We start from the raw sequence: 25,023 nt of genomic DNA on the forward strand, positions 1-25,023 counted from the left end.
TAGTGCTACATGATTCAAACTCCTTTAATATAAAAACTGGCCTGAAATTTTCCAGTGTAAATATATATATAAATAATCAAATCCAAAACATTTTTTGATTGCATAATATGCATGTGCATACTGTTTATATATATATACATGCATGTATATATTTAAGACAAATATGGTATGTTTATACTATGCTTCATACAATAGATATATACAAATGATAAAATACTTTTGGTGGGCTGTTGGATAACGAATAACCATATATGGGGTTTTGATAAGATTCTATACCTTGCATACCTTTTCATTCAATGAGTGTGACCTACTGACCTTTGCTTTAATACGAAGAGATATATTTTTAGATGTTCCTATGCTTTCAGAGGAAATATTTATTCATACATAAGGCAGTGGCAGCTGTGTATGGTAGACATGAATTCATGTCTGCGTCTGCGTCAGTCATGGATGTATCCGCTTTCAGTAGCGGGGGGGTTGAGTGTGTGTCTGGCAGGACACAGGGGGTTGTTTACCTCTTTCAGAAGCTGACAGATCACAGGGTACATTGAAGAAACTGGTTCTAGCCGGATGCAGACAGCAAAGGTATGGCATCAGGTCTACAGATCAAACAATGTGAAAAAAATATTCCAGTAAATATTCCAGTAATAAGTTTAATCACAAGCTGAACAGCACAAACCCATTCTATAAGCTCATGTGTCACTCATTCATACTAATAAACCTTAGTGGGTCTATGACAGTTACAAACAGCGCAAGGTTGTTTGTTTGAATGGTGCAGTATCTTCTTAGACAGGAATATCATAATAACTGCAGCACATTCAAAAACTGAATGTCCTGATCTCATGTACAGTACCTTACCTGCACAAACTTTTTATTTTATTCCTTTTTATTTTTTTTCAGCTGATCTTTCCCTGTTTACTGCAGGCCTAGACAGCAAATATTTCTCACCATTTATTGAAACATGATAATGCCACTGTCATGTAACATTTGTTCAAAGCCAAAGTTTAAATAGCAGCCAAACGGTGATGAATGATCATATTAACCAGACTATATTAAGTTTAGCTTCTATTTTCCTATTAGATCACCGAATATACTTATGACTAGAAAAATGTAAAATTAAAAAGTATGAGGAGCCTGTACCCCCTCTCACTGAGGGCCTCTGGATGGTCTAGACCTGATCTGGATTCATCTGGACTACAGAGGTTCCTGATTTACTGTTAGCAGATGCCTACATTCACTCCCACCCTAAGACATGCACAGATTGGCTGTAAAGAGTGGCGTTCCCCAAACAGCTTATACAACTTTAACAAGTTTGGGGTGGAGCAGCATCTTGCTACGTATTGTTGTGGCATGAATGTCAGGAGTATTTATGTAAGGTGTTGGTTTCTATTTATCCGGCTTTAAACATATGAATGGAAAAACCATTGTGTTTTTTTTTTATAAATTAATGGTGACTTTTACTTGAAAAACTGATCCCTTCTCAGTAAAGAGAAGACATGAAAATGATCCCTAAGCATAAGTACTTAGGTCAAACAAGCCCCCTGTATGATAGGATGAACATATAGCCCTTGGCACTCTCAGCAGCCAATGAGATCGCACTCAGATTACAGAGCAAAACCCACTGGCCACCTTCCAGAGATGTTTTGGGAAGCAGGGGAAAGGTGACAAATCAACACGAGTGCGAAATGTGTCTATGAACATTTATATTTGTGAATACACAAAATTAAATGAACTCATTTTAATTGGAAATGCACAAGAAAAGTCTGTGACATTTATTGTATAATTAATAAAATAAGCAATAAACATTCTAAAATGTAACGTGTGTGTATATAGATAGATAGATTTTATATAGAATTATAAATAAATCAATAATAATACATAATTTGTATTAAACCTATATAATTGATTTATTTATAAATTTAAAACAATTAAACATAACTTTAGATTAAAAACATTCAAGTGTATAATCATTTAATATAGGCATATTGTTTTTTATTGATATTTGTGAACATTTCATAGGCAACAACCCTGTCAGTGACAACAAGTAAACAAGTGTACATGTTCTCCCGCCACACAAAGTTAAAATTAGAGTCATGTGTGATGAAAGGAGTACACGGGACTGGCTGCAACCGGCACACGCACCTATAAATTCAGGTTTGACAGACCGGTTCCTCTATATTCAGGAAGAAAACACACTCGCTGGATTAAACCCTGGATGGAAATAATTATTTTGCTTTCTCTCAGTACAATTTGGACTAACAATTTTATATTACCAGAAGGTTAGTAAACATGCTGTATTTATTCTATTTCACTCATTGCTGTATGCTGATTACCCAGAGCTTAAGTAATGAGATACACAGTTTAATTTACTATGTTTCATACAATATTGTACAATAACTATACAATTAAGTCACGCTTTATCTATAGCCACAAAATCACAGATGCATTGATCTCTAATGTTTCTCTGTAGAGTTGTGCTGCTGGAATGCTGCTTTGGGACACTGAGCCACATTTGTTTATGGCCAAAGGTGTTGAAACATTTAAAACAAAAGACAAGAGAGGTGTTTCTTTGGAAGAAACTTGATCTTGAATCAGAAATCTGCTGAGGTAAATCGAAAGCCTAAGTATATATATTTTAAATTGTTGGATCTGCATCAAGATGATTCATTTGCAATGGTGAATCTTAACCAGTTTTGGCGTGCTTCTTGTTTTCCCTCAGGTAGGGAAAGAGGAGAAGATCTAGTTAAAAATAAAGGTAAAAGTTTCGGTCAAAAGCAGAGAAAAAATGGTTGGAATCAAACCTACCGACCTGCCACCAACTGCTGCTGTCAAGTTTTTTGGAGCTGGTACGGCAGCGTGTTTTGCTGATCTTGTGACTTTCCCACTGGACACAGCAAAAGTGAGACTTCAGGTGAGGACTTAATTACATATAATTACAATAATAATATACAAGGTAAATATGCAAAAAGTTTGAATAAAAAAATGGGGCCAATTATGAGTTGGTTGAATTGTATTTGCATTGACTGCACTGAGCATCACAAAAAGCATATTTCAGATCTTATTTCTTATTTCAGATCCAGGGAGAGTCTACAGCTGCCTCGGGTTCAGCTGTGGTGAAATATCGTGGAGTATTTGGCACCATCGCCACTATGGTGCGTACAGAGGGCACGAGGAGTCTGTACAATGGCCTGGTGGCAGGACTGCAACGACAAATGAGCTTTGCATCTGTTCGTATCGGTCTTTATGACTCGATGAAGCAATTCTACACCAGAGGATCTGAGAGTAAGTATCAGACTGGTGGTTTAAATAGAGACAGAAATAATAGCAGTGAAACTGATCCTAACGCTGCTCTTCTCTTCTCAGACGCAAATATTGTTATTCGCCTGATGGCTGGCTGCACCACAGGGGCCATGGCTGTTGCGTTTGCACAACCCACAGATGTCGTAAAAGTGCGTTTTCAGGCTCAAGTGCGTCAGTCAGATGGATTAAAGAGATACAACGGCACAATGGATGCATATCGGACTATTGCACGTGATGAGGGTGTTCGGGGGCTTTGGAAGGGTGAGCCAGAGTACTTAAAAAGGGATAGTTCACCCTCCCTTCTGTCATCATTTACTCAACCTAATTTCAAACCTGAGTTAGTATGAAGAAATTACAAATTTTATATATATATATATATATATATATATATATATATATATATATATATATATATATATATATATATATATATATATATATATATATATATATATATATATATATATATATATATATATATATATATATATATATATATATATAAATCAAAATGTAATAAAAATTACAGAAGCACATAACAAAATGACTAAAACTTGAGCTAAAATTAAAACTGAAAATGTAAAATCTTAATAATAAATGCTAAAATAAAACTGAAGTAAGTAAGTAACATTGAAATCCACTGACTATCACTGTATAGATAAATTTACATATAAAATATCTTCTTTTTAGTTATACGCAGAAACGAAAGTTTTGGAAAAAGAGTGTGTAAATGATTTTTTGTTGGTGAACTATAACTTTCACATGCCATTCTAAGTGGATGCGTTCTCGTGGAGATAAACATACATGTGTTTCTTTATTTAGGCTGCATGCCAAACATCACAAGGAACGCTATTGTAAACTGCGCAGAGCTGGTCACTTACGACATTATCAAGGAACTCATATTAAAATATGACCTCATGACAGGTATGAAACCTCCAAACCTTATGCATTTATTATGGCTATTTGTATGTTCTTGTTGTCTAACACATACGCCTTCATTAGATAACCTACCCTGCCACTTTACCGCTGCATTCGGAGCTGGTTTCTGCACCACGATTGTTGCATCTCCCGTAGACGTGGTCAAAACCCGCTTCATGAACTCAGCTTCAGGCCAGTACAGCAGTGCACTAAACTGTGCCCTCACTATGCTCACCAAAGAGGGACCAACAGCTTTCTATAAGGGGTAAGAAAAATATGCTACGACCTATTATTTAAACAGAGCAAGCTACACAGTCGTATTTTCAGTACCATGAATTTGTCATCTTCATCTTCCCCAACAGCTTTGTGCCCTCCTTTCTGCGCTTGGGATCGTGGAACATTGTGATGTTCGTCTCCTACGAGCAAATCAAGAGAGGTCTATCTAGAATGCAGAGCTCATGGGAGTCTCCTTTCTGAATGGACACTGTCAGTATCTTTTGATTTTGATTGAACAGAGAGTGCAATTGTAAGTCAAGTCCTCTGTTACGAGATCAAAGGGATTCCTGGGTTAAGTCTTATCACTGAAAAAGGCTGCGACTTTTTAAGGCCAAAGGTCAAGCTCATCAAAAATGAGAGATAAATTGCCACGACTCATAAGATGCATGGCTGAGAAAGTAAAATAAACATATTTGTCTTAGTTTCAGTGTCATTGGACACTATGAGAGAGTTTATTAGTTGTGAGGAAGATACATCTCTATTGTTTATGTATATTCTTGTTAAATATGTGAAAACGGGTCCATAGCTCTAATGAATGAATGTTTATTTATACTATAAATTGGAAAATGTCTTCATGTCTTCAATAAAGGTTTTTTATTATATATGTGTTTCTGTTCATGATGTCTAAACTGTTTTAAGCGTCATATCAGGTACATACAACTTATTATTCGCATGCATTTGACACCCCCTGAACCCAAGAGTGCTTTAATTAATCGATGATCAAATCAACTCAAAATTTGACACCAAGAGGAAAAGTTAAAAACAAATGGCTTTCACGTGATAAAGTGGCTTCAAACTGCTTATCTGTGCTCTCATGCTGACCTAATAGACGACAGTCAAACTAAATCTTCGTTAGAACAGAGCTGTGAAGTTCACTTGAGGGAAAGAGGAAGTGCATGTGCCAACTTAACAGTAAGACAAATGCAAATCTGTAAAGTGTGAATGACAAAAAGCACTCACATGTTTCAGGATACCGAGGAAGTGTGATAGAAGAGATGCCTGATGCTCTCTGAAGACTGCTGTGTACATGTGACACTTGAATTGACCTGAGACACAATAATAAGCAGCATGAAGTATGTGTCACTGTGTTTAACCCATGACCGAGGTAAACACAAGTTGGTTTACATTCTGTTCACGTATCTATAAGAAACTAGTATATAATCTACTTGACATGGTGAAGATAGCAAATTCAGTTCATGTATGCTTTTGTTTCCTGTATCTGATGAAAAAATGTGTCTATTAGGGTATTACATAAGTAGAAATATCAATCCATATGGAAAACCAGGGATGTGTTTTTCAAAGCGAGAGAACCGAAAAGTGCTCTTTATGAATAACATATGTGCAACTACACTGATTCAGAGTGACTCAGCTTTTTGGTTAAATGAGGGAGACTGGGGCTAGTTGTCACACTTTTTCTCGTATAGATATTTTTGAGAATATAAATATATATATATATATATATATACATATATACATTAAGTACTTTTTGTATGTGTATAAGTGCTTTAAATTTTGTCATTACTTGAGGTAAGTTGTCACAACAGAACCTCCCAGTTAAAAAAAAGTAATAAAACACCAAAAATCTGAAGGAAGAAACCAAAGTCTGAAGGAAAAATACATAGGCTAAATTTTGTGTAATAATATTTTGACTCGAAAACCTCTTAGAAAATCTAATCTTGTTTTTGTACTAGTGTGTGAACCTTTAACGTTTTTTTTTGTAATAACATTGTTTGTAGGTTAATAACTTAAACCGAAAACAATGCACATTTGAGCTTTGAAGAACGGGTTTTATCAGAAGTGAGCAGAGGCGTTAATTTATGCGCTGAATGACGCGTGACGTGTGTCACGTGACTCTCTCTAAGGCGTTTAAAAGGCTCGCTTCAGCGTTCGGAACGGAACAGAGCACCTGCGGGTTATTAACTGTTTGCGTTCCGCGTAAGTTATTTTTCTACAGCAAACAGTTGTCTTCGCCTACGCTTTACACGTTTTCGTTTAAGGTGAGTACTGTGACCTTACGAGACATGATATAATAGACTTTCTCCGTTACTTTATACGTTGTTTTGTTGAACGATTTAAAGTGATGCTGACCCGGAAATTTTCGTGTTTTTCAGACTTTGGAGTATGTTTTTGACTTGTACGGGTTTTCAGCGTTTCTCTATGGAAGACCGCGGCAATAAAATTCAAGTTGAAAGTCATTTCAACCAGAGGGATACTTTCAGAGAATCTTGAAATTCTCATCCAGACCGGTTGGTAAAAAGTTTCGTAAAAGCGCTTATTCGCTTGTTTTAATCAATGAGGTTAATACGGTTGATGTACTATTATACCTTCATTACATAATCTCGCGTTGTGTGTGTCCCGGCACTTCCTGTATTGAAGCTCCTTTGTGTGGTAGAGAGCCAACACAGCAGCACCAGATGTAAACAGGATGGTGACGTCAGCATATATAGAGAACATCTTGTTCTGTTCCTGTCTGTTGATTGTACAAAGCCTTTACATTTACATGTTCCCACCCAAATGTCACACACTTGCATAATAAAACTGATGTTTTAAATGAATACCATAAACTTAAAGAAAATAATCATTGCGTGTCTTCCTAATCCAGGTTAGGGTGGAGTTCATCTATCTTGTGTTCACTTCATTGGATTTCGACTCATCCCGTTTCACCTTTTACGTTCCCGTAAAACCAACTGCAACTAATCATGGTTGGATTCAGAGCCGGTGACGTGCCTCCTACAGCCACGGTGAAGTTTATTGGCGCAGGAACCGCTGCCTGCATCGCAGACCTCTTCACGTTTCCATTGGACACCGCAAAAGTTAGACTTCAGGTAAGTCTTTGTTGAGTGGAACTTGAATACTATGTTTAAATTACACACTTTTGCTTGCGTGACAGCTGAGCCAGCGAGTTGAGTCTGGAGACAACAGATGACTCGACCCAGACCAACTTGCATCAACAAAAACTAACCTTTGATTTCAGGTGGAATGTTTGAAGTCAAACCCATACTGACGTCAGCTTTATCTATTTCTCTTGACTCTCTTTACAATAGCAACGTAAGCAGGTCCAGGACTTGATGATTGTCCTTGCTGACCCGGGATCACTATGGACCCTTTTAACCTGAAGATGCTGCTTCCCTCCCCTGTGATTCTGTAAAGTTTCTCCATCCACCTTTTGTTCTGTACAGATTCAGGGGGAGACCAAAAGTCCCATGAACACAGGCCATGGTCCGGTGAAATATCATGGAGTGTTTGGCACGATCAGCACCATGGTGCGTGTCGAGGGTCCGCGCAGTCTCTACAGCGGGCTGGTTGCGGGACTGCAGCGTCAGATGAGCTTTGCCTCTGTACGCATTGGTCTCTATGATTCTGTCAAGCAGTTCTACACCAAGGGCTCAGATCGTAAGTTGGAAAATGCTTGTATGGAGGGATGACGGGAAACTCTTATGCAAGACCTCTCACATTAATGCCATTCAATGCATCATGTTCCTTTTTAGATGTCGGGATTGGCAGTCGGCTGATGGCTGGCTGTACGACTGGAGCCATGGCTGTGGCTGTGGCCCAACCCACTGATGTTGTAAAGGTACGGTTTCAGGCTCAGAACAGCTCCGGGGCCAGTAAACGTTACCATGGTACTATGGATGCATATCGGACCATTGCAAAGGAAGAAGGATTTCGTGGTTTGTGGAAAGGTGAGCCTGAACTGCATGATGATGATGATGATGATAAAAATAATGATTATGATAAATTTGTTTTTAAATTTTTAGGAACTGGCCCAAACATTACCCGCAATGCTATTGTAAACTGCACTGAGCTGGTGACCTATGACCTTATAAAAGATGCACTTTTAAAATCGTCGCTGATGACTGGTAAGATGAGACCGCAGGAAACCATAAGTCTCACTACTTCCTGTCAGAAATATTAATAGCCGTTTTTCTTACACAGATGATCTTCCCTGCCACTTCACATCAGCATTTGGAGCTGGTTTCTGTACTACAGTTATTGCTTCCCCTGTTGATGTTGTGAAGACGAGATATATGAACTCCGCCCTGGGCCAGTACAGCAGTGCCCTCAACTGTGCTGTAGCCATGCTGACTAAAGAGGGACCAAAGGCTTTTTACAAGGGGTCAGCTCTTTTTACCCCCCATAGCTTCACTGTAATGATTTGAGGATGAATGTTAATTTTTTATTTTTGTTCTTTTTTTAGATTCATGCCATCATTCCTGAGGCTGGGGTCCTGGAATGTGGTTATGTTTGTCACCTATGAACAGCTGAAACGGGCCCTGATGGCAGCACGCCATAACTGGGCCACTCCTCTTTAAGCAGTGTATGCAGTTAGTTGAGCTTTGCTGATGGGGTTCTGACGTTCTCTTGAATAACTGTTTACATATCTATTAAACATGTGTGGGTTTTTTTTTTTTTTTTTTTAATATTCTCCTCGTGTTAGTCTTGTTTGTAAAAGAGGAAAAACTAGTATTTTGAGTTCAAGTGTTTTTAATTCATTTTTAAATAAATGCTTCTATTAAACACTGAATGGGCTTTAAGGTTCTTGAATAAGTTTGGATGATAGAGCTTGTTTTAGGAGCTGTTTTTTTTCAGGTGAGAGCTTTTTTGGGAACTCTGTAATGAAGCGGATGACCAAGTCCCCTCTCTTGGCTGGGTTGTTTGCTAGCGGCATTCCTTCCCCGGACACAATTTTGGTGTACTGAGGGCTATAATTAAAAAGAAATAAGAATTTTTTCTTTTTGTTATTTGCCTTTGTTTAAAAGAAAGAAATGGTTACTCACTGGACAATGTCATTTATGGGGATGTTGAGAAGCCTGCCATCTAGTGTCTCAACTTCTACTGAGAAACCAGTCAAAGCCTGCAGAATAACCACAAAAATTATACTAAACTAAAAGTGTGGAGCTGCAGTGCTTTTAAAGTCATGTCGGTCCCCTTAAAACCCCTTTTCTATTTTTATATCTATTACTTTTGTTTCAAGTTATAATCTATTTGATGTAATTTTAGCTTGTTTTGAAAACCCCTTTTTTACCTTCTCAAGAGAAACATTGACTGTATAGTACAGATCATCATTTTGCCGAACAAAGCGTGGATGCTGCTTTTGGCGTATGACAAAAACAATATCTGCTGGGATGTTGTTTGGGCCCTGTGGAGACAAAAAGCTTGGCTGACTAAAATCAACTTTTGAAAAGAAATGAAATAAAATTGTGACGTGTTTGGCCATGCCTGGTCTCCCTCTTTAGGAAATGTGATCCGTGTCCCTTCGTTCCATCCTGCTTTCACAGTGAAGGTTAAAATTTTGTCCCTGATGCTGGATGTGTGTCCATCTTCATTCATGACCTATTTCAAACACCTCTAAGAAATGAATTGATAATTGGTATAAAAATTATGGTATTTGTGCCCATGTATGCAAAACTTACCCTGCGGGATATCTTAATTTTTTTAGTGCATCCATAATAAAGGTCCTCCAAGGCAAGGTGAAGGTCTCTCTCTATTGGTGGATCCTGTAGCTTTTCTTTTTGTCCACGCAAGCTCTTAAGAGCTGTGTTGTCCTCACTGCCATCATTGCTGAAAAAATCTATGACGCATATTAATCAGAGCTGGGATTCTTCAAGACACCAGGACTTTATGAACATTATTCATTTAACAGTTAATCGTACCATACTGTTAAATTTACATTCATTAAACGAAACTCATCCTATAAAAATAACCTGCAAAGGGGTTATCTCCTCCAAAAAACTGTTTGAATGTTTCATCTGCTTTTCCATGGTAGACATATCCTGATGACCAAGCGCCAACTCCCAGCTCAGATGGTATTCCTCCTTTTAAACCTTCCTCTCCAAACTTATCATACGTTGCCTTTTTACGTGCTGCATTGGATAAAAATAGAAACCTCACATAAAAACTGTTACATTTGTTCTTGTCTGGGTGCTGTTTTCATTAATACCACGGTACAGTGATAGTATAATATAGTAAAATATACTATATATGAAAAATAAATAATATATTATAATAAATATTTACTTTGTACCGTCAAGAATATCATCCCAGCAAAGCGGAATGTTCCTGTTTTCGGACCAAATCTTAACGTTGTAACATTCTTTTTATAAAACTTTAAACTTATGTGACAACAAAAAGAAACGTTCTCCAAAGGCTATTATTAATTTTCGTTTTTATAACCGTAAACTAACCTTGCCAGAACGTTCCAGGAACCACAAATGTGGGGAAACATTGCAGTTGCGATATCAGACCGTTTATAGCAAGTGTTGTAAAGCTGTGTCGCATATTTAAGTGAGGTTGTTTTGTGTATTTTATGTTTGTATTTTGTCTTGTAGACCTTACGGTCGCTCAGCACGTCAAACGCCTCCGCGAGCAGAGTGAAGCGCTCGGCGGCGCGCGCGTGGCTGCTGCTGCGCGGGTGATGCTTCAGCGCGAGCCTCCGGTAGCTGACACAAAGATAAAACGCGCTCAAAATGACAATACACCACAGCATTTTCTGCTTTTGAAGTGAAGCGTGTACATAATACTACTACTTGGAAGCAAATAGTAACTTACGCCTTCTTTATGTCAGCGTCAGTGGCGTTGCGGTTTATTTCCAAAACAGCGTAATAGTCTCTTCCCATGGCCTGTTTATTTAACTCAGTCCTTACACTTTAACCGTATTGATGAACAAATGCAAATACGAATTTCTTAAGTAGGAACGAACATGAGCCCTTTCTGTTAGGTTAGTTTACTGTTGTTAAAACGGTTGCTATGGAAACAGTCTGGAACTCTGGGTAATGAAGTCTATGAAATTTCAGAATATTGTGATACTGTCAACAAGAATGATGTGATAGAACACAGCGACAGAGAGGATGAATTTCAACAATCTTCAAATGACTGTTCAAAAGAAGCCAAAAATGACTAGCTATGGAAAACATTCATCATGTATTTTATTGCTTCACAAATTCAATAAAAGCACACATGGGGTAGAAAATGGCCAGACACTTATTTCACATGAAAAACTTTTTTAAATAATTTATTAATTATTCATTTTTGCAAGAAGCCCCTCAAGCTCAGTCCTTGTCTTGAAACGGACTTGATGATCTGTTTCCGTGTGCTAGGAAAAAACAAAACAAAACAAAACATTAAGCCTTTTCCATACATGTTCACAATAATGTCAAACGCATAAGAACAGTATCAAAAAATGTAAGGTGTAAATTTCCTGACCTGCTTTACACAGAGTTGCACCCCCTCAGGCTGGTTCTTCAGAACAACTTCCATAAATATAGGAAAAAGTGTTGCCTTCATTTCACTGACCTAAAACACACCATCAATAAATATGTTATAGCTAAAGGACCCCTATATCACATTCAATCAAGCAATTATTCATATAACCAAACACAAGCTCAGAGCATTAACCTGCACAACTCGCTCATGGGCTTTCAGGACCGCCTCCACATACATCTTAGTGCCTTTCTCCTGCATCACCATGACCTCTGTGGTTTTTGTAGGCAGTGCAAAGCTTTAAAACACAAATAAGAGATCCTAATTATTTTTCTTTACCATTACCAAACAATTAATAGGATGTAAAAAATATTTTTATTAATAGTTGAGAACATGCATTGGTTTTGTGCATATGGATTTCCTAAAGATGTCAGGAAAAATCTCTCTCTGTCCCACCTTTCACTGACTTTGATGTCCAGATGATTGCAGAGATTGTGGATGTACTGGGAATAATGTTCCACTAGAGTCATGTCATAACCGAAAACACACACATTAAACACACCAAACTCTGTTGCCGTTGCCGCTTTGATCGGTTTCTCTTGAACTCTGTCCTTCTTCTTCTTTGACTGAATGGAAATAATTTAAAAAGTTATTAACTGGCTGCAAAAACAATTGTACAGGTAATGAAAGTTTAGGCCTTACCGACACTTTTGGAAGAAGATGTCTGTATCTGCCGATACCATGAGTAGGCATTGATCTATACTGTCTGTTAGTCTGTAATACACCTGTTATATAAAAAATATCACTTGATTACGGTCAGTTACCTATTCTTGCAAACAAACCAGAGCCGGCCCAAGGCATTAACAAACTAAGCGGCTGCTTAGGCCCCCGTGGCTCCCCAAGAGTAGCCTACATAATATTTGTGATATATTATGTCGATGGGCAATAATAACTACAGGAAAGTGCAATATTAAATAAACATATAATTTTATTATTTCCAGGTCATTCCGCTTCTTTTTTCCCCCAAACTCGTCTTTCTGTGGCTCATCTCAGGGGGGCAAATTCAACATCTGGATTTTGTGGCAGGGCCATATTTAGCCAACTATGGTCGTTCTCGTTATTTCCACTGAACTCTATTGCTAACGACAGAACGTGCAACCACAGTTTGGGAAACGCACCACTGCTCAGATCAGAGCCAAGTTAATTAGTAAAAGTAACATAAAAGTAACTTTCCTGGGCATATAATTTTGTAATAAGCTTCTGTTTCATAAATTGATAACAGCTTAACATTATTTACCTTAGCCTACCTATTGGGTGCTATTATATTTCAATATCATTATGCCTTGATTAGCTAGATATAAATCAAGAGTTGTTGTTTTAGAGAGGCTTTATTAAAAAAAACATATAAACATAACGTAATAAAATAATTTTTGTCCATAAATGCATTGTCTGCTGGTATATTTGTCTACTTTTCAGTATAACATATTAAGTATGCCATTTAATCTGTGATTAAACAAACTTTGACAATAGCATCATATTAGCGGCACTGAGGGGCCCTACAATAAAGTTCTGCTTAGGGCCCCATAAAGACTTAGGCTGGCCCTGAAACATATACACACACACACACACACACACACACACACACAAGATTATCTTACCTAAAGGCATCTGTGTAGTTAACACCTGACTTCTGTAACATAGGAGAAAAAACAGATTCATTGTGAAACAGAGAGATAATCTACGTTAATATATATATATATATATATATATATATATATATATATATATAATATATATATAATACACGTTAATCTTTGATATTTATCTAACAATAAGATGACACTTACTGAACCGATGATGCAGCACAGACCAGCGCCCGTGTGTTCTGCAACAATAAAATCTGAAACAAAAGAATTTTACAAACAAATAAATATGAATGTAAATACAGTAAACAAAAAACGAGCCTTTCAGGTCTACTCTTCCTCTACGACCTTGGCTCACGTCAACAGCATATACCACTGCAAAACATCAACAACCGAGATGCCATACTGCAAATACCGCACCTTGTTTAGTAAAGCGTTCATTATTTCACGCTAATATTTTAATTCAGCAGTGAAGTTTAACTACAAGAAGCCCAAACTCGTAAATGTCTAAGCCGAGAAACGCATGTACTGCTCCCGATCTTCTTCACGGATTTTAGCAGGTGAACGAGCTCTCGTTTGGCGCATTACTGCCGCCTGCTGGAGCAGAAGCGTCAACTAGTTAAAAATCAGTTTTATTTGTTGTTGCATGTTATTATTGTTATTACTGTGCTTAGAAAAAAAGTATAATGTTGAAATGTTATTAGGAAAAACAGAATTCAGAAAAGTGTCGTGATATCAACCTATTCTATACTAAGTTGCCTGCTTGAAATCATCATTAATAACCACTGACACAGAAATAATTAATGTAATTTATATTATATTTGCATATAATTGTTTTTTTGTTTTTTCAAAATTAGCATAGGCAGAGTATTTAAATCCTGGCAAAGTCCCACTTTGCACAGTTCAAGGGTTAACGGAACGCTGTGACGCAGGGCAATGACGATAGGAACGTGACGTGGCGCTTGCAAAGTTCAATCTAACCTGCTTGGCGTTCCGCCTCGTATAGCCTTATATAGACCACATTCCGCTGGCTCGGTCCAGTAGATACAAAAACAAGCAAATACGTTTTTTAATGAATTAATTTTTATTTTATTTTAAAATATAAATAATATTTAAATATAGATGCGAATTATTATGTTCAGAGAGCCTGTTAAATTTACATGTTATAAAGAAAAGACATCACCGGAAATGTAACGCTCAAAAAAAAAGCATAAATTAAATGCTAAGTTGTATTGAGATAATATTCGAATAGTTTCAGTGCCCCTAATTAATTATTGAATAGACGCTTAATCTTGTTTTTTTTCTCAAATTCTATAGGCTGAGCTGAGCTGTCAATCACGCCTCTGTGAGTGTCAAGTTAGATTGCGGCGTAGAACTGGGCCTGTATAGGCGGCAGAGATTCTCAAACCGAGCCGAATTAGAGAAACAGTGGTGCTAGAGGCTTTATTTTCTTGTTTATCGTATTTGAATAGTTATAGGAACACATTCACACGCACATTAGGTCCAGCGGAACCGGCAGCATGTCTGCAACAGGAGATTTCGGCAACCCGCTCCGTAAATTCAAGCTGGTGTTTCTGGGAGAACAGAGTGGTGAGTGTCGAACCGAACCGAACCTGTTGGTCCCGTCTCATTTACTACATGAGTGTGTCTGTTTGGATATATGACGATTGGAATATCTGCTTAAATGTGTGTGTATCTTAGATTTATATTATTATTATTATTATTATTATTATTATATATTATATATGTATATATATATATATATATATATATATATATATATATATATATATATATATATATATATATATATTTTTTTAATAAATATATATATTTTTATATATTTTTATTTATTTATTTATTTATTTTTTATTGTGTGTATAGGTAAGGTCTGGAATAAATATGGAGAAAATATATATGAATATATGATGTTTCTTTTCTAGCATAATTGAACCTGACCGTTTGTGTGGCAAATATCTAAATAGCTTTGTGTGCAGGAGTGTGTGTACATATTTGGCTGTACTTTTGGTGATTTGCTCACAAATATAGTGAAACCTGACAAAAGCCCATTTGTGTTTTGAAGCCTTCAAGCATCAGCATGTTACAGAATATTGGATTTGTTAGAGTAAAGTCTAGTCTTGAACTTCTCTTCACAGTATATTTTTGTCTGTCTCCTGTGTAAACATGATATTCACACGTTTGACTCTGTATTTTGCTGACGTGCTGAAATTATCTGGGCCTTCTAACTCTTCAGCACTCGCGTTTCAAATGTTAGGAGAACTTGAGTGTTCATAAGATAAAAACGCCAGCACTGATTAATGCATACCACTGCATTCTTGGTATTTAGATCCGTTGCCTTTTCTGAGATATCTGGACCAAACACAAGGTGGCCTGTCAATCATATTTTGAATTGTGCTAGTGGAAAAATCACTCATAATTCAACAGTACTTCAAAGTTCTTTGTAAATCAGTATAAAGTATAAACCAAGATCATGAGGCATTATTTTTTAAAACCTTTTAGTTATACTCTGTGTAAAAATAGCTTGGCCTTTTTTGGATTTTTCAACATTTGAATAGTAAATAAACATTGCAAATATTCAAACTATTTGCATATATTTACGTAGACACTGATGCATGTACTCATGCAGTTTTTCAATGAATCTATTTTTATCCTGTTTCAGTCATGTGAGAAGAATCTCATATCAGGCCAAAATTAATGTGGACTAATTTGTTTATTCAGACAATTGCTTCACTCTAAAGTTTCTGAACTTATGATTTTATAAATAAATCTACTATTAGCATGTCAGTGTCAAATGTTATGCGTCTCAAGGAAATGGACATTTAATTTGTGTTCCTGGATTGATGTTTGCATTAAAAGTGATGAATTTCGATGCAGAAAAGTCACTGAATAAAAGCTGGCATACAGGTCACAACTTCACAAAGATGTAATACATTTTTTTTCATTTGCTTTTGCAGTGGGAAAGACATCTTTAATAACCAGATTTATGTATGACAGTTTCGATAATACCTACCAGGTGAGTGAACGTTTTTCAGACTCCCTCTTATAGAGTGTTCAGATGCTCTGCGAGTTGTTTGGATGTTTCTGATCCGATGCATGCATTCGTGTATTTTATGCTTTTAGTTTAATTTCTGTGTTTTTCATTTTCAGGCCACAATAGGAATCGATTTCTTGTCGAAAACAATGTATCTTGAGGACAGAACAGTAAGTAAATTCATTTATATGTTTGTTCTAACAGTAAACGCAAATGCCTTTCAGTGTTTTAAATGTATAAAATGCATGAAAAATTAATCTTAATTTTAATTTTTACGTCTGTAAATGTCTGGCATGCTTTTGATGGATTGAGGGATTTGTATGGTTTACATTGGTCAATATTTTTTAAGAAGCATTTTAATGTCAGTTAACATTAATTATAATCATTTCTATTTTTGTTGCTTTTGTTGCTATAATAGCTTTTTTTAATATACTGCTGTAAGGATAATACTGTTACATTGTGTTAATTTATAATAATAATTATTATTTTGTTACATATCTGAGTTTACCATGAACTTTGATGCTTATGTGCTGATAGCCTTTGCTGTTGATATGGTGTTGAATAAATGTCTAAATGAACAATGATTGTAATGCGTTGTAGATTAAATCTATTTGTAGTTAAATTTAACTGTTAAATATTACATAGATTTGACACATTAATGTTTGTTTCTTCCTATGACCCATTATAATTGCATTTTGCGTAATTCTACATCACATTTTTCTCCTTGTGAAGCCCTAGCATTTTTATTGTCTTTGTTGAACATTAATTGTGATGAGTCTGAAAAAACCAAACAAATGTGAGAACCTCCTGTGCCTCTTTCTCCTGGTGTGTCTCTTTCGCTCTCTCTCTCTAGTCACTTCTGTAAGGATTGTTCTTTTTGAGTGGGAAGGTTTTACTCTGAAGATCTGCAGTCTTGATAACATAACATACCCCATCCCTAACCCACACTAACATGAGCCCATCTGGAAACTCACACCCTTAACCCATTCCCTAGCACAAATCCTGAACTTGAGAAGTCTTTTCAGTCCGCTTTTTCTTATTTCTTACATTTCATTCCACTCCTTTTTTTTATCTATTGTTTTCCCTTTAAATGTTTCATTTCCTCCCTTTTTTCCTTTTATTCTCCTCCTTTTTCTTTTTTTTGTTTTCCATTCACACAGATCAGGCTGCAGCTTTGGGACACAGCAGGACAGGAGCGTTTCCGTAGCCTCATTCCCAGTTACATCAGAGACTCTGCTGCTGCTGTTGTAGTTTACGACATCACAAGTAGGTATCTGAGACCCGCTCTGCGTCCAGTTCCCCTCCTCTTACCTCTTCCTCTTCCCCTTTCTCCCCCACTCTCTCTCTCTCTCTCTCTCTCTCTCTCTCTCTCTCTCTCTCTCTCTCTCTCTCTCTCTCTCTCTGCTGGATCTCTGGTGCTAAAATATTTGGCCAGGTGCGGCTGCAGCTTTGGGACACAGCAGGACAGGAGCGCTTCCGCAGTCTGATTCCCAGCTATATCCGGGACTCTACGGTTGCCGTGGTAGTCTATGACATCACAAGTGAGTGTGGATCCTCGGCCAGAGAACTTAAGGAAGAGGAAAGCTGTCTGTCATCTCAACGCAGCCTCTTTTTTTTTTTCTGTTTCACATCCTTTCTTTCATGTGAAATAATTTTCTTTATCTTCTTTTTATTTTTTGTTTTGCAATTGCCTGTTCAGTGCTAAAAACACCTCATTGTTCATTTTCACAAAGAAATGATAGATTTTTCTGAAAAGAATATAAAAAATTTTGGGCAGTTGTAGTCACACATTTTTGGCAGCTGTGGTAAGAAGTTAATTCTACACCTTCAGTACTCAAAAGTAAGTTCCTACTTACATTTTCAATTGTCTATCCATTGTTATTTTCAAACCATTTTTTTAAAATCATTTTTATATTGTTGTTTTCTTAATGTTTTTTGTTTGTTAGTTATAGAAATATATATTCGCCATTTTACAGGACTGATGAAACAGTTTATGTAGATGAGAGAAGTTTTTTTTTTTTTTTTTCTTTCTGCAGACCAACTTCCTGTGTCAGATTCATGAGCACAGAGACACTTCCAGCTTTAGAGCTTCCTCTGTTCTTTCCTCTTATTTTATCCCTGTGTTTGTTTGTTTTTTTCTTTCTGCCTGCGAGTTGTCTCCCTTTTTATGATCCTGGGATTCCCCCTGATAGATCCCCTGAGACTCATCTTGATTGTATTAACCCAGTGTTTTTGAAATGCCTCCGACAGATGTCAACTCATTCCAGCAGACCACCAAATGGATCGATGATGTCCGAACAGAAAGGGGAAGTGATGTCATAATTATGCTGGTGGGAAACAAAACAGACCTTGCAGATAAAAGGTATGTTTAAATTTACGAACAATATGACACACTCAATATTTGTTACACACACCATTGCATAGCTGTGTGTGGGACATGACGTAACATAACATAACTGATCAACTTTCAGTAAGACATTTAAAAATAAAATATATTTTTTAGTAATATAACTCTTTTCAACATTGCTTAAAATAAATCATGCTTCAAATAAATGTAGCATTGTTGAGAATGAGACTTCTTATTGTTCTTTGGTTAGGTAATGTATATGCACAAAATTGTTGCAATTTTTACTTTATGCAATATTAACATGAAGCATACTAAACTAATGGAAATGTATCTAATCTTTTTTTTTTTTTTTTTTTTTTTAAAGACACAAACTAATATTAATTAATACTTTCTTCTAAATATAAATCAGAATTGATAATGTTTTTTTATGTGTATATATATCATTTCAGGCAAGTTTCTATTGAGGAAGGAGAGAGGAAAGCCAAAGAACTGAATGTAATGTTTATTGAGACTAGCGCTAAAGCCGGATACAATGTCAAACAGGTGAGTGTGACTGAGATTTGATTTGAATCAACAGTATAAATATGTGCTTTGATATAAAAAAAACAAAAACAACTCTGCATTTAGATGATTTTATTAAATGATGTTCGCATGATTCGAAAGCAGCATTGCTAAATTGAGCATTGCTTTTCTGAATGCAAACCATCTCAAACACACCCTCACACTGCTTGCTTTTTCTGTCTTTGGTGTGAGAGTTTAATAACAGGGCTTGTTTGTCTTGTCCAGCTTTTCCGGCGTGTAGCAGCAGCTCTTCCTGGTATGGAGAGCACACAAGACAAGAGCAGAGAGGACAGTATCCTTCACAAATACAAATATAGGCATACGTTTGCATATATAATTGGGCTTTACACAACTGCAGTTGTAGTACTTTAGATCGTATGTGTGTACAACAAAAAAAATTGTTTTTCCTTGATTCTTTTTTCCTTCAGTGATCGACATAAAATTGGAAAAGCCGCCAGAGCAGCCGGTCAGCGAAGGCGGGTGTTCATGCTGAGGATTCAGTCAACATTTCCGTGCCGTGTCTCATATTGTCGCTCATACAGATGCTCTTAGTCGCACTCACAGCATCTCTGGATATTCTGCAGAAGCTCCGCCCACCTGGAGGGAGTAGAACACTACTTGCCCGTCACCCTCGTTATCGCTGACCCACTCAAATGACTTTAAATTCAAAAGCACAATGTGGATGTGTGTGCTGTTGCTTTTCTATTAATTGTTTCCGTTAATCGTACACCTTTTGTGGTGTTTTTGTTTTTCACTCTCAGAACACTTTATAAAGTGTTTGTGTTTTTTGTCCATGTTCCGTTTTATGTGAAATAATAATTATATTACTGTAATAATGGCGTGAATAGGAACAAAGCGATATAAATAAATGAAATTACAGAACTGATGTGAGAAGGATATGCAGATTTGAATGAACTCGCCAAACATCGTTCCAGATGCACGGTGCAGAGATGGAATGTTTTTGGAAATATCCAAGTCTAGATTTCATCATATGTGGCTACGAGGCGTTACTTTCTGTGACGCTGCTAATGTCTCTTCTTCATAAGGAAGAAAGGAAAGTGTAAAAACAAATGTTTTTGGAATTTGGGAGGAACAAGTGCTGCTTTTAGTTCAGTTGACTCTCAAGCATTGCATTTTATTTTTTCCTACTTAGATGCCATTTCTTATTTTGAGCATTAGAAAGCCAATAGCTTAGTCAGAGAAAGAGGAATACAGTTATTGTAAAGAAATCTTATGTATATCAAGGGAAGTATCAGATCTAGTTTAACATAATATGCAGACATTGCCTTTGATGGTTTGTTTTATTGGGCTTCCACTGGTTTGTTTGGGTTTTTTTTTTTTTTTTTTTAATAGCGTTGTAAAGTTTGATTTACTGTAATAATGACACTAGATATATTTGTTGAATCAACCATGAACCCTAATATTTATTTGTAATGTCCGTTTTTAAATAATTTGTTTTTCATAATTTGTAGACCGAGACGTTTAGACCTTCTGGCCCAAAGCACCTGCCATGTTTGTTTTTTTGTTAAATGTACAGTGATAAGTTTGTCCCCAGACTGATCTAAACGTTTTTAAGATAGCGTATTTTCTTGAAACGGTCTCATACATTTCAAATGGATTTTAACAAGTTTCGTCTGGCGACACTGATTGACACCGATGCTCATTGTTTGCACTGCTAAAATTGATCAGCATTTTGAGACGTCCCTAATAAAATCTTGTATTTAGCAAAAGTGCTTTCTTCATTAAATAACATATAACTTTGTTAATACAGACGTTGTTCGTTTTGGTTATGAATACACAGAAAATGAAATACCATCTTATATAATTCTGCATGCAATAGCATTTTATTTTAACCTACGTGTTGCACAAACAATATAAACTTTATCATTTACACTTGCAAGGTAGTATAGTAGTGCATAAACAGGGCAAATGCAGCTCTGCCTGCCTCTAGTGGTCAGTCATGAGAACTGATTTCATAATTCATTATTGAGGTATTTCAAAGGCTTAATATGTTCAGCTTTTGTTGCCTACATCATATTCTCTTGTAAGAAGAGTTTTGTAAAATTCTCATATTTGAAGAGCATTCACTGGTCTGATGATCGCTCCCAAACCTCATGCTACTGAAAATAATTCATTCAGGCTTTGGCGTTTTACAGAAAAACCTTGGTGCTATTTATAATTAATGATAGGAGAAATAACATTAACGGACAAAACTCTCAACATCTACATTTACAATACACACAAAGCAGAGTCATAGCAGCAAGAAAAATAATATTTAGCTCTGCAGAATTATGTAGTTTTACAGATCGAGCAATATTCTATAGAAAGATTCTGTCCTGATAAATATGAGCAGCTAAAAATAGGACCATTTTCTTTAGACTGTAAACAATGAAATACGAATCTCTCCTTTACATCCCGGTTGACCATTTAGTGCCCACTGAGTTTAAAACAGCTGAAGCTATTCTCATAGTTACATATGTATATGCAGGAACAGGAGCATTTGCTATAGCTGAGCTTCAGGGATGACTCTTCCGGTCTGTTCTCTCAGGCTGCTGGATTTCCAGTGATCATTTCGCTATCTGACCGGTCCTCAGCAGAACCAAAAGGGCATCCATAGAAGTGAACGCATTGCTGCACCTGCAGCCATTCCTGCCAGGAGGCCCAATGCTATCTGCTCACCCAAACTGTCATCATAAGAGTCTCTGTGTACCCAGACGTGCTGAGTCCCTGCAGGGAAGAAGATCAGGATTAGAGATACGTCCCTGTGTTAAATGTTTCGTTGTTCATAAAAAGATTCTACAGAGAACCGGTAAGACCACTGAAATTAATGAGTTACAGTTGAGTTTCAAAGCGGCAATAAATTGTTGCATTTAAAATGAAATATTTACATTTCAGCACAATTTCTTAAAAGGAATAGTTGACCCCAAAAAAATATATTCATGCTCCATCCAAGATGAGTTTGTTTCTTCGTCTGAGTAGATTTGGAGAAATTTAGAATTACGTTACTAGCTTACCAATGCATCCTCTGCAGTGAATGGGTGCCATCAGAATGAGTCCAAACAGATCAACAGATCTAAACATAATCCGCATGATGCCTGTCCATCAGTTAGCATTTTGTGCATATTCCTGATTCAGACTAGATGACATTTTCACTGCAAACGTATTGAGGACACATTTTAGATGGAAGCAATGGTTCGAAGATAATGTTGAACAAACATGTTGCTTTTCACTTTTGGTGGCTGGAGTGAACAGTCATTGAATCCATTGGTGAGCAAGTGATATAATGCTAAAAAGTGTGTTTTGGTGAAGAAACATGCTCATCTACATAACGAGGGTAAGTACATTTTCAGGAAATGTAAAATTAGGTGAACTATTCCTTTAATTTTCTTTAATGTGCAAAATGTGTTCCCTTTTTTAGTGCTTTCTGCAGAATGAATGTTGTTGTCGTACATTACCTCCACTACCCGTACTTGGCATGATGTACACGGCGTTGTGACTGTTAATTGGAACGGTCTGGTACGTATCGTCATAAGGATTGTACGTGAAAACCTATGACAGTGAAAAGAAATGTAAATTGGGTAAGTTCTGAAATCAATTAGAATTAACAGAGAAATTCTGCATGTTGAGGAAAATACTCACAGGATTTCTTTTTGCCTCCATGAGTGTGAGTTTCCAGGCCCTGAAAATGACAGAATGAGAGCAAAGTGAGCGGGGACTCATATGTTAAGTTAAAATGTTAACTTAACATATGACTTAACACATGGCTTAACGTCAAGCCTTACAGTGCCTCATCTTCACTGTTGGCACACAGGATCAGCATGTTACCATCCCTCAGAAAAACAACCAGCAGATTCTCTCTGGGGTGACTCTCGGGTGGACATACATCTGCTCACAAAGACACTGTCTTTTAAAACAGTATTAAGGTGTTTTCATACCATACCATGCACTTGCACTTTCCAAATGGTTTAAAAAGTTCTTTCCTACTTGGACACTCCATTCCAGACTTCACATTCACACAAGTGGCCTTCAGATTCACTTTGGCCTCATAGTCTCTTCTGGATTCAGTTTTGTAAAAAACAAAGCTCCCATCTATCCACAGGTCACACCAATTCAGCTTCCAGCGTTTGAGGACTGAGGCTGTGAATAAAAAAAAATACTATTATTATCCATTTCCATTTCATATTCCATTTCCATAGTCTTTTTCAAGAACTGATTTTGCGGTTTTCTCCTTTATGAAGACAGGGGTGGGTTCGGCAAAGGTCCACGAGTCGGGATTCAAATTCCTGTGAACTAAATCTTTTGATTCGTTTCAGATTCGTTCATTGACTTATTCAAAAGTAGCTACACTCTTTCTGTATGCTACAACATCAAAGTGAAACAGCATATTACGAGTGAAATCGCTCAGTCAACGTTCAATATCACTAAGTCGTTTATTAGATTACTAGTCGTAGTTTATTTCTTTCAGAGGTATGCGGCTTAGCAGTTAGCAATGTTTACTATTTATACTATCAATAATAATACTGCAATAATATTGTCTGTTTTAAGAATGGAGAAAAATAGCTAGGAATTCCGAATTCTATTTCAAACGTTCTAAATTCGAACAACCGTTTTATTATTAAGGTATGAAGTTATTTTGCAGAGAGGGTTAACTGTTTAGATTGTTTTTAAATGTGATCCCATCGACATAGATTCATCATTTTTAAAACGAATGTGTTGTTTGGAGTCAACCTGGACCATAACTGACAGCTAGGCGGCGGCTACTGTACTGTACTGTAACACTGACCTTAAAGAGGATTACTGCAAGCGGTGTCTGGCCCTGAGTTTCATAACAAACCTTCTGGAAAAGTCTTTGTCATAATAATGAATAATATATAATAATATTTTATCTATTTATTTTAATACGTACAAATTCTTCCTTCCAAAATCTTCTTTTTAAGCTACTTCTACTTTTCAGAGGTACCTTGAGAAGACTGGGAAACTCTTTATGTAAGCGTGCATAAATGAAGAATGGTGTACTTACTCTGTCTCCAGAGCCAGCCAGATTTGAGCAGAGCCATTGGGCCTGATCAGTCACCTGTCGCGGGAGGAACTGCTGTACTCCTAATGTCGTGGTGCTGGTTTGATATGCCTGCTGAGTTTTGTTTGTGAGCGATGACAGTGACTGTAAGACGTCTCAGCAGTCGGAGGGGGTTTTGTAGTGCTGGAATAGTTTGATGACTCTTCCTCTAATCCTTTAAACAGGCCAAAGTGAAGCTTCGCTTGACCAGTAATCTCAGATTACAGCACCGTGTGAGTTTGTACTGGTTGTGTGTGGAATATTCTTTTCCTTTCCTGGATTTCTCGACCTCTACTTGGTTATTTTGTATTACTGCTTATTACCTATTAAGTCTTCTTAACAGTTTCTCCTGTTGACAATCTACTTGCTCAGATTGAATGCCATATATGCATAATAAAGCCTATTCATCCGAATTCATCTTTTTTTTAGGTAAACGCTAAAATTATACACCTTTTGCCCCTTTTTTTTAGATTTGAATTTATTGAACTCATTTCCTTTCTGGAGACGAGGTTTTGAATGGTTTTGTAACTCTGTGGAAAGGTACAGCACACCTTTGGCTAAATTTAGCAAACAAGCCAATTGTCTATGTTTAAACCATTAATGACCTATAAATAAATTTTTCACAGAGCGCTGTGAAATCTGTCATTTGGAACGTTCTTATCACTGCGTTACA

The 25,023-nt window shown here is 36.7% G+C and overlaps 6 protein-coding genes across 10 annotated transcripts; 3 read left to right on the forward strand and 3 right to left on the reverse strand.

Moving 5' to 3' along the window:
• The first annotated feature begins 2,119 nt into the window (after nucleotides 1–2,119).
• ucp3 (uncoupling protein 3) lies at nucleotides 2,120–5,093 on the forward strand. 2 transcript variants are annotated; one of them, XM_043229255.1, is made up of 8 exons: nucleotides 2,121–2,276; nucleotides 2,468–2,604; nucleotides 2,717–2,908; nucleotides 3,072–3,279; nucleotides 3,361–3,558; nucleotides 4,120–4,221; nucleotides 4,300–4,480; nucleotides 4,578–5,093. In XM_043229255.1, exons 3-8 carry the CDS (start codon nucleotides 2,783–2,785, stop codon nucleotides 4,690–4,692), a joined length of 930 nt encoding a protein of 309 aa, XP_043085190.1. In that variant the 5' UTR covers nucleotides 2,121–2,276; nucleotides 2,468–2,604; nucleotides 2,717–2,782; the 3' UTR covers nucleotides 4,693–5,093. The 2 variants fall into 2 exon arrangements, with proteins under 2 accessions (XP_043085189.1, XP_043085190.1); XM_043229254.1 differs by having other exon boundaries at nucleotides 2,120–2,276; nucleotides 3,072–3,558.
• Nucleotides 5,094–6,335: 1,242 nt separating this feature from the next.
• ucp2 (uncoupling protein 2) lies at nucleotides 6,336–9,016 on the forward strand. The gene is made up of 8 exons (XM_043229319.1): nucleotides 6,336–6,488; nucleotides 6,603–6,737; nucleotides 7,094–7,316; nucleotides 7,671–7,884; nucleotides 7,980–8,174; nucleotides 8,250–8,351; nucleotides 8,428–8,608; nucleotides 8,690–9,016. The coding sequence occupies exons 3-8, from the start codon at nucleotides 7,191–7,193 to the stop codon at nucleotides 8,802–8,804; spliced, it is 933 nt and encodes a 310-aa protein (XP_043085254.1). The 5' UTR covers nucleotides 6,336–6,488; nucleotides 6,603–6,737; nucleotides 7,094–7,190; the 3' UTR covers nucleotides 8,805–9,016.
• Nucleotides 8,959–11,231, reverse strand: dnajb13 (DnaJ heat shock protein family (Hsp40) member B13). Of its 2 annotated transcripts, none has more exons than XM_043229317.1 (8): nucleotides 11,041–11,231; nucleotides 10,828–10,931; nucleotides 10,197–10,355; nucleotides 9,906–10,063; nucleotides 9,712–9,825; nucleotides 9,518–9,631; nucleotides 9,270–9,346; nucleotides 8,959–9,194 (listed from the first exon to the last, which is right to left on the reverse strand). In XM_043229317.1, exons 1-8 carry the CDS (start codon nucleotides 11,106–11,108, stop codon nucleotides 9,023–9,025), a joined length of 966 nt encoding a protein of 321 aa, XP_043085252.1. In that variant the 5' UTR covers nucleotides 11,109–11,231; the 3' UTR covers nucleotides 8,959–9,022. The 2 variants fall into 2 exon arrangements, with proteins under 2 accessions (XP_043085252.1, XP_043085253.1); XM_043229318.1 differs by having other exon boundaries at nucleotides 10,677–10,931; nucleotides 11,041–11,085.
• A 168-nt stretch (nucleotides 11,232–11,399) lies between these two features.
• On the reverse strand, nucleotides 11,400–13,910 carry mrpl48 (mitochondrial ribosomal protein L48). The gene is made up of 8 exons (XM_043229264.1): nucleotides 13,755–13,910; nucleotides 13,539–13,591; nucleotides 13,350–13,381; nucleotides 12,394–12,476; nucleotides 12,148–12,317; nucleotides 11,887–11,989; nucleotides 11,695–11,784; nucleotides 11,400–11,584 (listed from the first exon to the last, which is right to left on the reverse strand). Exons 1-8 carry the CDS (start codon nucleotides 13,773–13,775, stop codon nucleotides 11,507–11,509), a joined length of 630 nt encoding a protein of 209 aa, XP_043085199.1. The 5' UTR covers nucleotides 13,776–13,910; the 3' UTR covers nucleotides 11,400–11,506.
• A 772-nt stretch (nucleotides 13,911–14,682) lies between these two features.
• Nucleotides 14,683–21,024, forward strand: rab6a (RAB6A, member RAS oncogene family). Of its 2 annotated transcripts, none has more exons than XM_043229316.1 (8): nucleotides 14,683–14,924; nucleotides 16,310–16,368; nucleotides 16,503–16,556; nucleotides 17,547–17,652; nucleotides 18,637–18,748; nucleotides 19,183–19,276; nucleotides 19,520–19,586; nucleotides 19,723–21,024. In XM_043229316.1, the coding sequence occupies exons 1-8, from the start codon at nucleotides 14,855–14,857 to the stop codon at nucleotides 19,785–19,787; spliced, it is 627 nt and encodes a 208-aa protein (XP_043085251.1). In that variant the 5' UTR covers nucleotides 14,683–14,854; the 3' UTR covers nucleotides 19,788–21,024. The 2 variants fall into 2 exon arrangements, with proteins under 2 accessions (XP_043085251.1, XP_043085249.1); XM_043229314.1 differs by lacking the exon at nucleotides 17,547–17,652 and adding an exon at nucleotides 17,822–17,927.
• Nucleotides 21,025–21,858: 834 nt separating this feature from the next.
• Nucleotides 21,859–24,445, reverse strand: plekhb1 (pleckstrin homology domain containing B1). Of its 2 annotated transcripts, none has more exons than XM_043229366.1 (6): nucleotides 24,315–24,445; nucleotides 23,279–23,431; nucleotides 23,077–23,179; nucleotides 22,934–22,973; nucleotides 22,765–22,843; nucleotides 21,859–22,021 (listed from the first exon to the last, which is right to left on the reverse strand). In XM_043229366.1, the coding sequence occupies exons 1-6, from the start codon at nucleotides 24,349–24,351 to the stop codon at nucleotides 21,885–21,887; spliced, it is 549 nt and encodes a 182-aa protein (XP_043085301.1). In that variant the 5' UTR covers nucleotides 24,352–24,445; the 3' UTR covers nucleotides 21,859–21,884. The 2 variants fall into 2 exon arrangements, with proteins under 2 accessions (XP_043085301.1, XP_043085300.1); XM_043229365.1 differs by having other exon boundaries at nucleotides 22,750–22,843.
• Nucleotides 24,446–25,023: the final 578 nt, after the last annotated feature.

This window comes from Puntigrus tetrazona, unplaced genomic scaffold, assembly GCF_018831695.1.
Source record: "Puntigrus tetrazona isolate hp1 unplaced genomic scaffold, ASM1883169v1 S000000002, whole genome shotgun sequence".
Taxonomy (NCBI): domain Eukaryota; kingdom Metazoa; phylum Chordata; class Actinopteri; order Cypriniformes; family Cyprinidae; genus Puntigrus; species Puntigrus tetrazona.